This window comes from Sinohyriopsis cumingii, chromosome 11 (genome assembly GCF_028554795.1).
Source record: "Sinohyriopsis cumingii isolate HCF-2022 chromosome 11, ASM2855479v2, whole genome shotgun sequence".
NCBI classification, from domain to species: Eukaryota; Metazoa; Mollusca; class Bivalvia; order Unionida; family Unionidae; genus Sinohyriopsis; species Sinohyriopsis cumingii.
Genome location: NC_142971.1, coordinates 32,823,330 through 32,841,073, shown reverse-complemented (window position 1 = coordinate 32,841,073; position 17,744 = coordinate 32,823,330). Strand labels below are relative to the sequence as shown.

The following is a 17,744-nucleotide window of genomic DNA, read 5'->3' as shown; positions in this document are numbered from 1 at the left end:
GTGGCCATATTGGACATCAGATCACCCCTATATTTACTTAGGACCAAGTAGACACCGCAATTAGTCTTTTAATGAAACCCTCATGTTGATATGACCATTCATTTAGGGGGAGTAGAGATAAGATTTTCAAGACGGTCACTGTATCTGTCATACTAGATGTCTGAGCAGCACCATTTTCATTTTACGGCTAACCAGTTTCTATTTTTTGATACACACCTTCCTTTGGACAAATCCAGCTCCTTTGTTACCAGCATTCTCTCCCCTGATTGGCCAAAGTAGAGACTTGCCCCTGAGACCAAGGTCCCACATTTTCTAGAGATCACCCCACCACTCCAAATCTCCCACTGCTTTTCATCCAGATCACGTGCAGCTATCAAATATAGAATGGAAAAATTGCCAAAACAGTCCAACACATTTTTCTTGTACAATATGACCTCATGAAAGAATGACCAGGCAGCAACTGAACACTATTTACAATAATCTCTTCTAATTCTTCCTCATCATGGTTATCATTACTGTTATCAGTCCCAATCCAACCAGACTTGGGGATGTTAAATAGGCCTGATACATGTTATCTGTGACAACTCATGGAGGCAAACATTTTGTGCTGGAATGAATTCCATGATGTGTCAGATCTATCCTACCATTATGTTTATACTGAGAAAGGTCTTATTTGTTTTAAAAAGGAATTAAGTTTATTTAAAAAATATGACTTTGTACTTCAATGATTTTACTTTTTATACCTTTATCATTGTTTTATATATCTTTATGGGATGCATAAACTTACTTTTCACTGTATAGCCAGTATTGTGCTGATGTGCCATTAAAACATAAGTACATACTTAATTTGTCATCATCATCAGCATCATCAGTAAATAATAAGTCATTGTTGTAATTGTTACCGATATCATTATCACATCATCACCATCATTATTATCTTCATCAACTTTTTCTTTTGTTTCTTTTTCTTGAACCTGTATTACCATGACTAAAAGTGTCCAGAACTGGCAACTCATCACGTGATGACTGGGGTATAATCTCATCCACCAATGTAAACCCTTCTTTTAGATAATTGGAATTTGGTTGGCTGGGAACGCATGTGTTGCCATGGTGACCAAGATCACATTCACACATCATGGTTGATCGACAGCTGCCCTGGCCCAGACAGTGCTCCATGCAGGCCATTCCAATGAACACATTGTCAATGGCCCATTCTGGGCCATAGTCATCACTTGGAATAAAGCCTTGATACCAACGGAACCTCAATGACCTGAGAATAGACCAACAATTCATTCTCAAGAAATGCAATACAGATGTAAATATGATCCAATGTCAATATCATAGCATGAGACAGTAGTAAATTTGACAAAATCACTGGTGTGTTTGATTTGCATGGTTATCATCGGTAGAAAACTAATTCCAGTGCAACTACTACTTTTTGATGCATAAAACTGCCTGAACACATTCTGAGATGTCTGGGAGTGATTCCATTTATTTCCTATTCAATTTACTTTGTAAATAAGAGTGAGAACGTTCATGTATGTAGAATATTTGTTTTTCAAGTCCGTTTCTATTCCTCACATGTCAATATGAAAATATCTCTTATTTTCTAAAACTATTGCCATAAAATTGTACTATACTCTCAACAAATTATACAGACCCAGATCTGCTGGTGCATTATGCAATGGCATATCTCAGTCTATGAAGTTTTCAGTTGGACCCAATTTATAAGCAAGTACATATGATTTTAGTTGTTAAATTTATATATGTATACAATGCAACCAAAAGAATCCCAATTCTGCAAGTCAAAACAGCTAACGCATCAAAATAGAAAGAAAAACAATCTAACCAAGTCATCTTCAATTACATATAAACATGTTTACTAAATCTTAATGGTCCAGTGTATCTGTACTAACAAGATTTTCACTAAAGTTCAACAAATGAAAATGACAGTTTCAAAAATGTGAAAACTGATTAATAAAATTTATCATGGTCATCTACATATACACTGGAAACACACTTATCAATTTTCATATGTGCAGGTGAAAGTGAATTATCTGTAATCACACTACAAGGCAGCCTTGGATACAAATACAGACAGGTAAATAAATAAAATAGGAACAAATCAAGATGCTGCATCTGCAGTTGAGGGATAAATATACTGAGAATTTTCAACAAGGATATTCAGATAATGAGGAAATCATCTTACCCACACATGTAGATATGGTCCAGTGGAATAATGATCCTGCGCCAATATTTACTTGTCCCTCCATAGTATATTGAGGAATGAAGTTTAGTGTCATGACAGAGGGCAGTAGAGACTGTGGCACAATTTGGTACAACCAGGGCCCACGTCTTGCCACCATCAGCTGAATACTCCAAACGCACTGGGTACTTAGCATTAGGATCTGATGCACAGCCAACATTAATCTGGAAGATTGAAGTACGAATACTGTAAATCCTGTTGTGGCTATAAATTTTCATGGTTTAAGAAAAACAACCGCCCAGACAGCATTTTTTTTTGGTTTTTAAATATGTGGCTTGGGGAAATAGGCCCTAATGATTCTACCAATGGAATATTGGATCTATAAATTCATGATTATTAGCAACTGTATGAAAATTAGTGTATTCACAGTAATTCCATCCAATAAAATGGATAAAAGAAAACAATTCACAGACTACATATACTGGACATTAAAAGTTAATAGTACAAGATGAGTTCACGATAATTTATCCTTTCAGGGCAAATAGTGTATGCCAATTTAACAAAAGACCAAAGTGGACCTGGACTATGTCTGCATATAACTGAACACTAAAGCAGACGGACAAGTAATCTGAATTAATAACATGCATTCTGTTAAAATTTCTCCACGTTTTGCTCCTTAATGATTCTTTAAAGGTTACATTATTTTCAGCATCTGCTGCCATTTATGATGGACAAGCATCACTAAGAGGTTTTAATATCATGCTGTCAGTCAAATTTTGATCATGAATCATGTTTAAAAACAAGTAATTTATTAAAAAGCAAACCTTTTAGTAAATTATGTTTCTCTTAGAGTACATACCTGATCACATTATCATTAGAAATGTAGGCTTACTAGATCAGAAATCCAGCCCTCCCAGAGATGAAAATTTGTTGTTTCTGTCAATAATACATAGACTAAGGACAAATTACTCTTGCCCAATCCCACCCTTTGCCACTTACATTTTGCACTAGTTTAAGCTCAGCAGAACAGAGTTTGTCTCTCTGTAGCCAAGTCTACAAAATAAACTCCAGAAGGTTGAATCTGCATGCCAAACGATGGTCAACAATATATATTTGATAGAGATATGATGGTCAAGGTAAAAGTCACAGAGATTACTCTTGTCTCAGGTGCAGAGATCATCATCATGAGGCTGCTCTGTTCTAGCGATAAGTCAGAGTATGTCATGCATATTACCCATTTAAACCACGACAAAAGGGTTTGAGGGTTACTGCTTCTTTCCAAGGTTTCACTGCTTTTATTTCACAGGCAGAGATTTTCATCACGCAATTCTGTTCTAGTATTATGTCAGGGAATCCCATGCATATTACCTACTTCAACCATGATGAAAAGGTTGAGGGTTTATGTCTTCTTTCCAACATTTGAATGGAAGAAAAAGGTGTCTTTGAGCTCCACAAACTTGCTCAGTCCACTTGAGACAAAGTCTGAACACATGTACCAGGTCCTGTTTGAAAGCCTCTTGGGTCATGTGCATACAGGAGAGAGGTCGTATGATGACTTTTGATTGTTAACAGTTGGCAACCAATTGGATTCCATAGACTGCATGCTGAAGCAAACACTATTAAGAAACATGGTTTGAATGTAGTGGCTTCAGCAAGGTCCTGGTTAATGGCTCTGATTTGTCTGAATTCAGCCAAGTTAGAGCCAAGGAAAGATAACACACAGAAAAAGAAAGTGAGTGATTTAAGCCTATGCAAGTCAAAGTTGGACAATAAGTCAGACAGGTCTTTGTTACGACCAAGATCCATCCTATCATGATGATGGAATATGCCTTTTATAGTAATCAGAGCCAATTTTGTCTCCTCAAAAAGGCAAAGAAAAGTCAGCTACTTGTGGGACAGAGGCACTCAAAGGGAAAAACATTTTTATATTTGCACCAGTGCCTGAAATCTTGCCATTTCCTTCAATAGCCTTTAAAGTGAAGGGCCTTCTAGCTCAATTCTTTGATTCAAGGGTTGAATTGTTTCTGCTGCAAGATTCTCTGTACATGAGCAAAGCATGATAGAGAAGACAGTCTATGCAAGGTTAGAACATGTAGCTGCTTGAAAAGATTTAGCCTGGCCAGGGTCTTCTTGGATGATAGATCTATCACTAGCTCAAGTAGATAACTGATGCAGTATTTGTCTCATCTGAGACAGGCAATCAAAACTATCACTAGCTCAAGTAGATAATTCATGCAGTATTTGTCTCATCTGAGATGGGCAATCAAAATCATTTTCTACTCCTGGCTCCTCAGTTCTGTATAACCAACTGAGAAAAAGAACATCAGTAGACCAAGACTCAGGATCTGGTAATGGGAAATGAAACAAGGTGAGTTTGTGATTCTATGAGATTGTAAATAGATCAGTCCTCAGATGCCCCCATAGCTGGCAAATATGATGAAAGACTAACAGATGGAGGGACCACTCTATATGGAAAATCTGTTTCCTCCTTGACAGAGAATCAGCCAAGATACTGAGTCTACTCGGAATATGTCTGATCTGGATGTAGATAATGTGCTGTGTGCATCAATGCCAGAATGCCCAGACCAGGATGTAGAGTTGTGATTTGGTATCACCCTGTCTAGGGTGGAATGTCACAACTTCCAAGCTGTCTGACATAATGGGTTCAATTCATTCTGAGGATAGCTGATCCAAAATTAAAGGTTTAGATGACAGCTTTCATTTCAAAGAGACTGATGTGGAGACCTGTGTCCTCCAGACCCCATTGGTCATTGACAGTGTTGAAGTTTGGAAATAGATGGGTTACTTAACCACAGGTGCTTGGATGTGGATACACAGTCACATATGGATGCAGCTACTTGCGAGATATTTCTTTTGTGAGCCAACCATGGTTGCGTCACTGGTCCAGGAATGATACTGTATTTAATGTATTTTTCATACCCTTTAATTTTTTGTACAGAATCCAGTTATCAAAATAATAATTATTTAAATGTATCATAATATGTCATACATATTACTTTGTACCAACAAATGATAATTATTTATTTTACATATAATTTTTCGTACACTGAAATTAATCATTATTTTTGTGTGTATGAAAAATAACATGAAATACGGTACAATCTCACTTGTTACAATGATCCTGTAATAGAGTGTATGGAAGAAGGATGACCTTGTTGTGGCAAGGTCATGTGCAAAGGGCATATTTAGATCAAAGCCAGCAGGATAAGATCCACTGCTGCATAGAACAATATGATGAGTTGCAGAAACTAATTGGCTGTGATCGATTTCTGTAATGACAATTAGTTGAAATATCCAAAGGTGGGGAAGAAGAACCAGGCTGAGATGGATGAACTGATCAGATGGACACAGATGGAAACTTCCCAACTAAATCAATATTATGTAAAAGGGAAATGAGAGCATTCTTTCCTTTGAATGGAACTCATCATTTGCAACTGGAGAATGTCATCCAAATACACTACAGAGGAAATAAATTAATTCCTACAGAACAGGGAATATGAAACAGTGGAGTAGTTTCAGAAATAACTTATGTTCCAACTGGGAGAAAACACAAAACTGATAACTATTTCCTTGGTATGCAAACTGCAGGAATTTCAGTAAGGATGACTGGATTGGAATGTTTAAATATGCATCTGTCAGATCAAAACAGATGTAAAATTTGTTTGGACAGATAGAGAGGTGGACTGATCTAGCTATCTCCATTTTGAAAGCCATTGGCCATCCGAAACATTCAAGAACATGAATCAATGTAGAAAGGCTGAAGTTAGAGAAGCTTTGTTCTGATCCCTTGACATGACTGCCTCAGAGATCAATTGCCTGACTGTCTACATGCATTGAACTGGGACTGCAACTGGTTTTTGAGTTGAGCACTGAATGATCCCATATTTTCTTGTCTCTGGTCAATGGGCTGCCTAGAATTGGGTGGAAACTCCCCTGAAGTGTTAAAATTCTTGCCTAAATCATAGAAGATGGAGGGATGATAATTCAGGTCATTTATAAACCTCAAACTTACAGGCTTTAAAGCCATGCATGGACATACACAGGAACTTACTACACCTAGACTGCTTAGAATTGGGTGGAAAGTCCACCAAAGTATCAAAATTCTCCAGATGTAACAGAGCCTCCAATAATCCTAGCCAAAAACATCAGTACTCTTGGTCCTTTGATTTCCTGCATCACTCCCTGTTTGCATTTTACTTAGAGCTATTCTCTGACCAAACGGCACACCTGTTGCATATAGCTGATGATATACACTTTCTATATGCAAGACAAGAGATTTTCACTAGCATGCATTCTTGCATTAAACACACTTAATTGTCTTAGTTGATTCTGAAACTACCAAGAAAGAGAAAAAAATTGCATAGTTAATTGTGTTAAAAATGTCAGAGACTCCAGCTATACCAGAGATGATAAATAAACACAAACATAAACTTCAAAACATTCTAAAACAATGAAGCCATGCACTCAGAGAACACAGAAACTAAGTCTGCATGGGTGAAAAAATAATTCACACAATTACGGTAAAAATTTAAAAAATAATGTATACCACTTGTAAACTAATCTCTAATATATCAGAAGATAACAAAATTCTCAAGGAATGGAATGAAATTGGCACATTTGGTTTCATGAGTTGAAGTGAACAATGTTTCTATTTCCCAAAAGCTTAAACTAGTGCCATCTGTAGGCAACAAGGGAGGTAAAGAACAACAGTTATTGCCTTTTGTCTATATAGTATAGACAAAAAAGGCAAATTTTCATCTTTGGGAGGGCTGGATTCAGGAGGTAGTGGGGCTTATATTCCTAATGTCACTGTAATCAGGGAATGTATTTGAAGGAGTAAATATTTGTCCAATTTATAGGCAACATGGCAATGATAAATTGTGGACCAGCACAGTACCAGATTTACCATTATGCTTAGGTGTGCTTAAGCACAGGGCCCCATTGGCCAGGGGCTCCCATCTTCCAGGCAAAAAAATATTTTATGATGAATTTTTCAAAAGTCAAAACATCCTAAACTTCCTGAGTATGTATGCCTGACTACCCGTGTAGGCCTACCGGGCCTACCTCTTTCAGGGCCCTGAGTATGTATGCCTGACTACCCATGTAGGCCTACTGGCCTACCTCTTTCAGGGCCCTGAGTATGTATGCCTAACTACCTGTGTAGGCCTACCAGGCCTACCTCTTTCAGGGCCCTGAATATGTATGCCTGACTACCTGTGTAGGCCTACCAGGCCTACCTCTTTCAGGGCCCAAGTAAGGGGCCTCATAACTTAACTAGCACAGGGCCTCATTTGTCCTAAATTCGGCACTGGATCAGCATCATTTCTATAAATCTGAAAGGCCTTTATGCCTGGATAGTCTCTTTCAACTTTGATCAAATTCTTTTCAGATGTTTTTCAAGAGAAGTAATTTATGTATTTTTCCATTTTTAGTTTCAATTTTCAACATTTGTGCAAAAGTTAAAGAGATTCATGCCAAGATGTTTTCTTTCAAATTTGGTCATTTTATGTTGAGTGTTTTTTTTTTCATAGTCACTTAAATGTCTTTTTATTTTCAGTAACTGTAGTCATACTGGATGGCATACTGGCATCATCTGTTCCAAACGTGAAAGATCTTTTTGTCAGGTGCTTTCTGTCAAACTTGGTAAATTTTTGTTAACTGGCTTTTGAGAAGTCATAAATGGGCTTTTCTTGTTTTTTAGTTATGGCAGACAGCATTTACACAAACTCGAAAGACCTTCATGCTCTTTACATTGTTTCAGTAGTTTAAGAAGTTAATAAAGTGACATCTGAATCACAATGGGTAATGCTCACAGGAGCCACATAAGCTGGAAATTGCTTAACACTTTACCTCATGTTAGTGCCTTTGGATGCCTCTACCCCATTCACATGGAAGCACCTCTGGACACCTTTTCCCAATTTGCATGGAAACAAGTTTTGATGCCTCTACACCATTCTCATGGAAGCATATTAGGAAGTCCACTGTAAACATCAGCCATTTTTGGCTGGTTTTTGTAGTGCTACCTTTGTGGAAAAACCCCTATTAGATATTACATTCATTGATGACAATGACCATTACATCAGATCACGTGGTCCCTGTTTAAGCTCTAGTTGTAATCTGCTATTTAAAGTAACTGGGTTGGATTTTCCACTCTCCAAAATGGAGACCACACATGTTGTTCAGTACTTATTGGAATTTGCACAATTAGAATCACAACTATTAAAGTTTCAATAACATAGGTAAAGGCTCTGATGTTGATTTAGGCATCAATGAGATTTTATAATTTATCAAATTCAGGTGATTTAGCAATGTAGACATGGCCAAAGAACTTCAAGTATGAGAAATGGCAGCTATGGCTGGTCATATGGCTTCACAGACTTGACGGTGAATGAGTTCTCTCAAGATTGTAAAGCATATAACAATTCTTCAATGAAAAATAATTATACAAGGATCAGATTTTACTCTTAAATCTTTCTATCCATAATAGATGTGTACCAAAAATGCAAAATGGTTCAAATTGATTTTGAACATAACATGTACTACACTACTGTAACAGTTAACTGGCAGACCTATGTGTATGAAGTCAAAAAGGTAACACGTGTTCCATTTATAATGCACTGCACTGTGTAACTTTGGTACATGTATATCAACAGCTGACAAAACCATACACTCTTTGAGGTTGTTGTTGTTCTAGGGTTTAATGCCATTTTTCAGCACAAGAATGAGGTAAAGGGTTAAATGTGCAAATAATACCTCATCCTTTTAAGACTGTTGCCAGTAGTAACATGATTATAGTTGTACTATTCTGGGGTTTAAAGCTAAAACTTGAACATTGGGTAAAGATGTACTGGATGACTGGTACCAACATGATACACAGACGTTTATATCCTTCATTTAATTCAAGTTAACTTAATAATAGGGTACCAACATATACACTGTTCCTGAAATAATGAAGGAGGAATTAATTAGAAAACATGTCTTCCTTTTTTATGTGGAGTGTGTAGGATCTCATACCCCCTCCTTTTGGCTAAATTTAGCTCATTTGGGCATAACACTCTTATTTTGATGGCAATAACCATGCAGTTTTAACTCAGAAGTAAAGTCATTAATCTCAAGTTTTCTACATGTAATCGCTACTTTTTTTGCTTGTTTTTAAAATTCCATGAACACAAATTACACAGAAATATAAATTATCAATTATCATTTTGATGTAAATATAACCATATATGCATCAGAAATATGATGACTGTCTTATTTGTTTTCTTCTTTAATTCCTGAGTAAGAATAGTTTTCTTGTATCTGTCAGATTTATGTCACATGCATAGAAAGACAATATCACAATAATTGTTTTTAGCGGATCATTCTAGTGGAGGTTATATACCATGCAGATGCTAAATCCAGTATCTTACATCAAACTGTAGGACTGACATTGGGCCTACATCTAGGTCTCTAGTAACAACAGAGTGCTCTCCCTTTTCAAGTCCTTGATGGAATACTAAGGCAGAGTCCCCACTAAATACAGTATCTTCCCTGAAATTTGAAAACAAAAGCAGACATTATGCAAATAAAAACTTTCACTTAAACAAGAATTTCCATGTTATTTTATTAATCTAAGCTGATAAAATGATCACAGAAACCTGACATGTAAACAGTTATGTCCGAGTGAAATTTTAATCTATAGTCCACATCTGCAGCTCAGTGAATTTTCAGGCTAGCATCAATAAATGGAGCTAAAAGTAACTAATTTGTTTTGCACATGAGGTATTTGAACACCGTTCAAATTGACATAGAGCGTAACAGATCTCATTAAATATATGCTAAAACAGGGTTGTCTGTTTACATCCAATTTTTCTATACTGCAATGACCTATGGACGAGTCGATTTGCATTTTAAGGAGTGATCAGCTTTCCTATTTGGTTATATTTGGCCACAATATAGTTGCTTTCTTCTGATATCTTTGCAGTATCGAATATGGACTCTTCCAGAAGTCAGGACCAGTCTTTATCAACATGTATCGAAAGAATGGTGATGCACAGTATGTCAGTATGAATTATGTTTAAATCATTCATGCACAAAATTAAATCAGTATTTTTAGCTGATAGACTGTTGTGAAAATTCAATGAGAAACAGATGCAGATATCATTTGTGGTACTGTTTGGAATGAACTACATCCAGCACATTACACTGGGATAAATTCACAAATTTAATTTGTAGTCAGAATCACTACAAATTATTTATGGGAACAAGCAACTGTTATTTGTTATATTTTTGTTTTGCAAGCAAAATGCTTAATCAGTGGTTGATGGCATAAAATCTCTTATCTGGCAAGCATCTGCCTGAAATCTAAATGGAAGGGCAGTTACCCTGCAATCTGTTTTTCTACAGGTATTTTGACATATAAAGTTTATTTTATATATGTTAGTAATGGCAGCCATACTGGAAGAAAGACAGGATCATTTGTGCAAATTTTAAAGTCAGGATGCTTTCTGAGAAATTTTGTCATATTCTTTTGAATTGTTTTTGAGAGACACTTCTTCAAGGTTTTGCTATTTTTAGCAACAATGGCCATATTGAACAGTATATTTTGAGCAAAACTGAAAAGTCTTTATGTCAGGATGCTTTATGCTGATGGGTAAGTTTAAGTTTTGCTTTAAATATTTCTGTAATGCAACCAAAGAATTTATATCAAATTCTATAAACCTACAAGGCCTTCTTCCCAAACTGCTTTTAGTCAAATTAAGTCAAACTATATTCAGCAATTTGTTTAGTTATTTAAGGATTCTATATCTTGGCAACAGTAACCATATTTGATAAATCAGCATCACTGCACCAATTAACAAGGTTTTATGACAGAATGCTTTCTGTCAGATTTGGTCAAATTCTGTACAGCAATATTTAAGAAGTTTATTTTAAAATGCTGGACATATTTGATGGCAGATATGCATCATTAGTATAAATTTAAATGGCATTCATACTAGGATGCTTTCTGTCCATTTGTGGCCTACTACCATCAGCAGTTTTTAAAGTTTGCCATATCTGATGCTGGATCAGCATCATTTGTACAAAGATAAACCAGTTTTGGACAATAAATCATATAAAGGTTTTTCTATTTTTTGTGACATTTTGTGTTGGTACATTGGCATTATTTGTATGAACTTTTTCAAATTCTAAAAAAGAGGTTCATGGGAAAAAGCTGTTCAAGTGTTTTTCTTCTTCTATTTTAGTAATGGCAGTCACATTTGATGGCAGATTGGCATTATTTATACAATTTGGAATGTCTTTTTATAAGAATGCTGTTGTTCAAATTTTATCAAATTCAAATTCACTGTTTAAGAATTCATTTAGAGGTTTTAATATTTAGCAATGGTAGTCATACAAAATTAATGGCAGATCAAGATCATTTTGTAAAAATCTGAAAGGCCTTTATGTGAAGTTTCTTTGCTTTAAATTAGATCAAATTCCACTCGAAAGTTTGTTTGTAAAAGAAGCCATTTAAATGTTTTTTTCCATTTTTGTTAATGGCAGTTGTATTTATGGGTGGATCAGTAACAATGAGAATTGTTTTTAAAATGCTCATGCCAGAGTACTTTTGGTCAAATTTGGTAAAATTCTAATCAATGGTTTTGGAGAAATCATTTAAATTTCTATCAGATTAGTAATGTTGGAAATATCTTACAGGAAATCCACATCATTGGTACAATGTTTACATAACAGGATCTTCCTTGGTAAAATTTGGTAACATTTTGTTAAGTGGTTCTGGAGAAGTAATTTAAGAGTATGTCTATTTTTAGTAACTGGCCATATTTGATTACAGATCAGCATTATTCACCTAATTCCTAAAGGTCTTCACACCAGGATGCTTTCTGTAAAACCGTCAAAAAATACTGTTCACGGATTTTTGAGAAATCATGGAATGGTTTTCTATTTTTAGTTTTAGTAATGATGATCATATTTGATAGCAGACTGGCATCATTTATACAAATTTGAAAGGTAAATCTGCTTGAAACTGGTCTAACAGTTTTTCAGAAGAAAAAGTTCAGCATAACAATTGTTAATGGATAATGAAAAACACATGATAGATGAAAGACCATACCCTAAACTCATATAGATGGGACACATATATGGATGGATCAGCATGGATGGATGGACATGCAGTTGTCTGGAAGGATGCATACATGGATGGACATGCTGTTGTCTGGAAGGATGCATATATGGATGGATGGATATGGATGGATGGGCATGCAGTTGTATGGGAGGATGCATACATGGATGGATGGACATGCAGTTGTATGGGAGGATGCATACATGGATGGATGGACATGCAGTTGTATGGGAGGATGCGTACATGGATGGATGGACATGTAGTTGTATGGGAGGATGCATACATGGATGGATGGACATGCAGTTGTATGGGAGGATACATACATGGATGGATGGACATGCAGTTGTATGGGAGGATGCATATATGGATGGATGGGCATGGATGGATGGACATTCAGTTGTATGGGAGGATGCATATATGGATGGATGGACATGCAGTTGTATGGGAGGATGCATACATGGATGGATGCGCATGCAGTTGTATGGGAGGATGCATACATGGATGGATGGGCATGCAGTTGTATGGGAGGATGCATACATGGATGGATGGACATGCAGTTGTATGGGAGGATGCATACATGGATGGATGGGCATGCAGTTGTATGGGAGGATGCATACATGGATGGATGGACATCAATGGATGGACATGTAGTTGTATGGGAGGATGCATACATGGATGGATGGACATGGATGGATGGGCATGCAGTTGTTTGGGAGGATGCATACATGGATGGATGGACATGCAGTTGTTTGGAGGATGCATACATGGATGGGTGAACATGAATGGATGGACATGCATTTGTATGGGAGGATGCATACATGGACGGATGGACATGGATGAAAGGATATGGATGGATGGACATGCAGTTGTATGGGAGGATGCATACATGGATGGATGGACATGGATGGATGGGCATGCAGTTGTTTGGGAGGATGCATACATGGATGGATGGACATGCAGTTATTTGGAGGATGCATACATGGATGGATGGACATGGATGAAAGGATATGGATGGATGGACATGCAGTTGTATGGGAGGATGCATACATGGATGGATGGGCATGGATGAAAGGATATGGATGGATGGACATGCAGATGTATGAATGGACACAAACATGAATGGAGGGACATTAAGTTGAATGGATGGACACATAATGGATTGATGGACATGCAGCTGCATGGATGGACACATACATATATGCCAAATTGATTGCTTTGTCAAGCTGGTATAGGATGAACAACACATCATGACTGTTTAGTACCACACAAATGCTCTGTACCAAAAACTGTCAAGCAAAAAAACCTATCCAAAACTGACTTTATTATCTCTGTATCTATGTACAGGATAATAGGCACATAATAGTTTTACCTATGTTTGATTGATGAAGCATGGGATTTTTTGTCTTCAAACCAACTGGATGAATGTAGAATAAATTTATTCATAACTTGAAATTTGAAAACTTCACAGATTACATAAAATTTGGTTAAATTCCAAATGCTTCTAAAATGTTTTCCAAGTGACCAGACACAAAGTCAAAAGTTACAATCCCTGTAAAAAAGGGTTATAAAGCAAACAAAACAGTTGCCAAGAAGTATGTTCTTCCAAGTTGATGTATGCTATCATATATAGACTAATTGGTTTTTAGATTCACAAAGTGTAAACTCACCTGGTATTAGATTCACAGTAACTTCCCCTTTCCCCATCATTGACAAAAAGCCAGGAGTCCGAGAGTTTGTCAGTTTCAAACTCCTCTTCCATCATGCTGGGGTTCATAGGCATTCTGCCAATAAACAGGTTATCAATGGCCCATGTGGACAGCATCTTCCCTGGAAAAGAGCAAGATTTCTAAATCATTGCATTTTTCTCTCCTCAAATATCAGAAATTCTGATGACCTTCCAATCTTCAAGTGCTTGCATTAGAAGGGGTGGGGGGTAGAGACCAGAAGATAAAGAATTAATTACTTTTGGAAATTAAATGTTCTCATACAGTTTCTGACCAAAATAGGGTTAAAATATAAATCTAAATATTATTGTTTGATTTAAACCTGTGATACTAAGATCAATAATGTCTGATTTCCACAATGTTGATTGACAAAGAGGAAGAGGGAGAATAGGGTTCATGAATAATCAATGCATCTTGCCTATACTATCCTAACTTTGCTAAACTGTTCAAACTTAGGTCAAAATCATCACCACCCATCTCACCTGAGTTTGTTGGCTGCCAAAACCTGAATCTGGTGGCATTGTACTTTGCTTTCACTGGAAGCTCCAGACTGAAGAACCTGTGATTGATCAACAGAAAAAAAATGTTAGGAGATTTCTGAGAGGTTTTTCATTAAAAGATCAATGATGGTATCATCAAACAAGATTTTACATGGCTATGACTTTTTGCATAAATTTTCATAAAAAGAATCATTTGGATTGCTAATGGAGAAAGCTAATAACACCACATGAAAGTATGACATAATGAATGACCACTGAATCTAGGTCTGAGGGGCCGCCCACCTAAAAACCTAACCACAAACCTAAAATAGGTCAAGTATATATTGCTGAATGAACATGCTAGAAACCATGGCAGGTATAACAAAATGGTGCCAAGATGTTTATCATGTGATGATGTTGCTGTTCTAATAAAGTTAATCTCAGGCAGAAAATTGCGGGAAATAGATATACAGATGGAGTATACTTGCCACATGTGAGGAACTCGTTAAGTAGTTTGGAAAATACCATTCGATTCTGGATTTTTGTGAGTTTTTAAAAGAGCATGATCCTTAGCATAAGTGGAAATAGTAACTGAAATATGGACTGAATTTGGCACCAATTCCTGTTTCCAAGGAAACCATGGGCAGGCAACTTTTAGTTTTCTAACAGCTAAAATTTATCTTAGGAGGGATGGATCTGCTAGGTAGTGGTCATATTCCTAACTTGGTATTATGATTGGTAAGTTATCTGATGGGGAAACATCATCTGCTCATGCAATATGGAGAAAGTATTCTGCACTGTTCTCTGCCTAGTCACATTGGTATTATAGGTAACGAAAGAGCAGACAAAACAGCCAATGCTGCCCTTCAGTTATCCAAAGATTCCACATAATGACTTCCAGTATCATATAAACTGGCATATTCTATATACTTGGTAAAATATGTGGAATGACATACATACATACAGACAGACATACATGCATGCATACATGCATGCATACATCCATGCATACATACATACATACATACATACATACATACATACATTCATATATACATACATACATACATACACATAAATACATACATACATACACACACATAAATACATACATACATACTTAGAACATACATACATACATACATACATACATACATACATGCATGCATAAATACAGACATACATACATAGAACATACATACATACATACATGCAGGCATAAATACATACATACATACATACATACATACATAGATACATACATACATACATACATACATACATACATACATGCAGGCATAAATACAGACATACATATACACATACATACATACAGACATACATAATAATAAGAATAATAATAATGACCTCATTTAAAGAGGGTAACACAATTAGCTAAAAACTAATCTACCTTGAGGCCCTCATACAAAGGTATTCATTTATTTAAGCTGCCTCTCTGAAGCCACTGGATATATTGGGTTTGGAAGAAGGAAATAGAGTGGGCATTTCTAATCTCAACTGGAATTCTATTCCAAAGCAGAGTTCCAGAGTATTGGAAACTTTTTTTAAATAACTCCTTATTTGGTTTGGGAATTTTATACTGTTTGGTAGATATGGATCACAGGTGGGGAGTATTACCAGGTAGCCTATACTGGAATAGTGATTGTAAATATTCAGGAGCACTATTATGAGATATCCTGTACATTAATTTAGCTTTTCTCAAACAGATTCGGTCTTTAATAGGTAATATTTTTAACCTACCAGCTAAATTTTCCTTGCTTTCTTTCTGGATTGACATTAGCCCAAATGCTCTTTTTTGAAGATGTGTCAGCTTTGCAATGTTTTTATCATTTGAATTACCCCATACTGTACTACAGTAATCCAAATAGGGTTGTATGTAACTGTTATAAAATAGTTTTCTGTACCTTTCAGGGGGAAAATGTCTTATCCTACTGAGAAGCAATAAACTTGAATTAACTTTTTTACTGATATGTTTGATATGTTCAGTCCATGATAGGTTATTATCTACCAAACACCAAGTAGTCTATCATGACAGACAATTTGCAAATTTTCATCCTTCCATGTCAGACATAGTTCATCACTATCAAGATTTGTCCTTCTTTGTCGTGTTAAGAAAAGTAATATTTTAGTTTTATCAGTATTTACCACCATGCCATTGCATGTGCACCAGTTTTCCAGTTTGTTTAGGGCATTCTGTAAAGAAATACATACATACATACATACATACATGCATGCATGCATGCATACATACATACATACATACATACATACATACAGACAGACATATATACATACAGACATATATACATACATACAGACAGACATATATACATACAGACATATATACATACATACATACAGACATATATACATACATACATACAGACATATATACATACAGACATATATACATACATACATACATACATACATACACACACACATACATACATACATACATACATAGACATATATACACATATACATACAGACATATATACATACATACATACATACATACATACATACATACATACATACATACATACATACATACATACATACATATATACATACATACATACATACATACACATCTCATCTACTAATGCATGTAAGACAATGAAACCCAGCTGAATGCTTTTGAAACACACGTGTCCCACCAAAGCCTAAACAAATTCAAATCCAAATAGTTAATAAAATCTATCAAGCCTGCAAAATTCAGTTAAGTGGCAGAAATATCTATTTGTATCATCTACATATAAATATGCCTAGCAAATTTCATTTGTAAATATAAAGGGTTTTAAAACAAATTTGTCAACAAGGTTTTTAGCATGAAGTCTAAAAAGACTTTTTTAGTCAAAGTAAAATGACCAACAACAAACAAAAAATAAATTACATGGAAGATTAATCAGGTTGGCAATATAATTATGCAAATAAATTGGACAACTAAAACTCTCTTATCTATATTAATCAATTTCTGAAAAGAGTCTTAAACCAAAAAGTGCAAAAGAAAGATAAAAATGCTAAATTGCTTAAATGGCATGAAAATTGATTGTTTCTCTAGATTGGCAAGGAAAAAAGAATTTTTCTAGTCAATGATTTTTTCTGCAATGGCACTAACAAGTTAGACTGAATTAAAGAACAGATTGGCAGAAAAAAAACAAACAAATATACCTGGTAGATACCAC

General features: G+C 35.7%; 1 protein-coding gene across 1 annotated transcript in view; it reads right to left on the bottom strand.

Annotated features, from left to right (window-relative positions):
* Positions 1–17,744, bottom strand: part of LOC149787874 (reelin-like) — a 198,977-nt gene that overhangs the window by 66,467 nt on the left and 114,766 nt on the right. Inside the window, exons 35-40 of the mRNA XM_089974111.1 lie at positions 14,536–14,612; positions 13,997–14,156; positions 9,637–9,757; positions 2,210–2,430; positions 984–1,270; positions 217–370 (exon numbers count right to left, since the gene is read on the bottom strand). Of these exons, the coding sequence (XP_089830237.1) occupies positions 217–370; positions 984–1,270; positions 2,210–2,430; positions 9,637–9,757; positions 13,997–14,156; positions 14,536–14,612 (1,020 nt within the window). The remainder of the gene's footprint in view (positions 1–216; positions 371–983; positions 1,271–2,209; positions 2,431–9,636; positions 9,758–13,996; positions 14,157–14,535; positions 14,613–17,744) is intronic.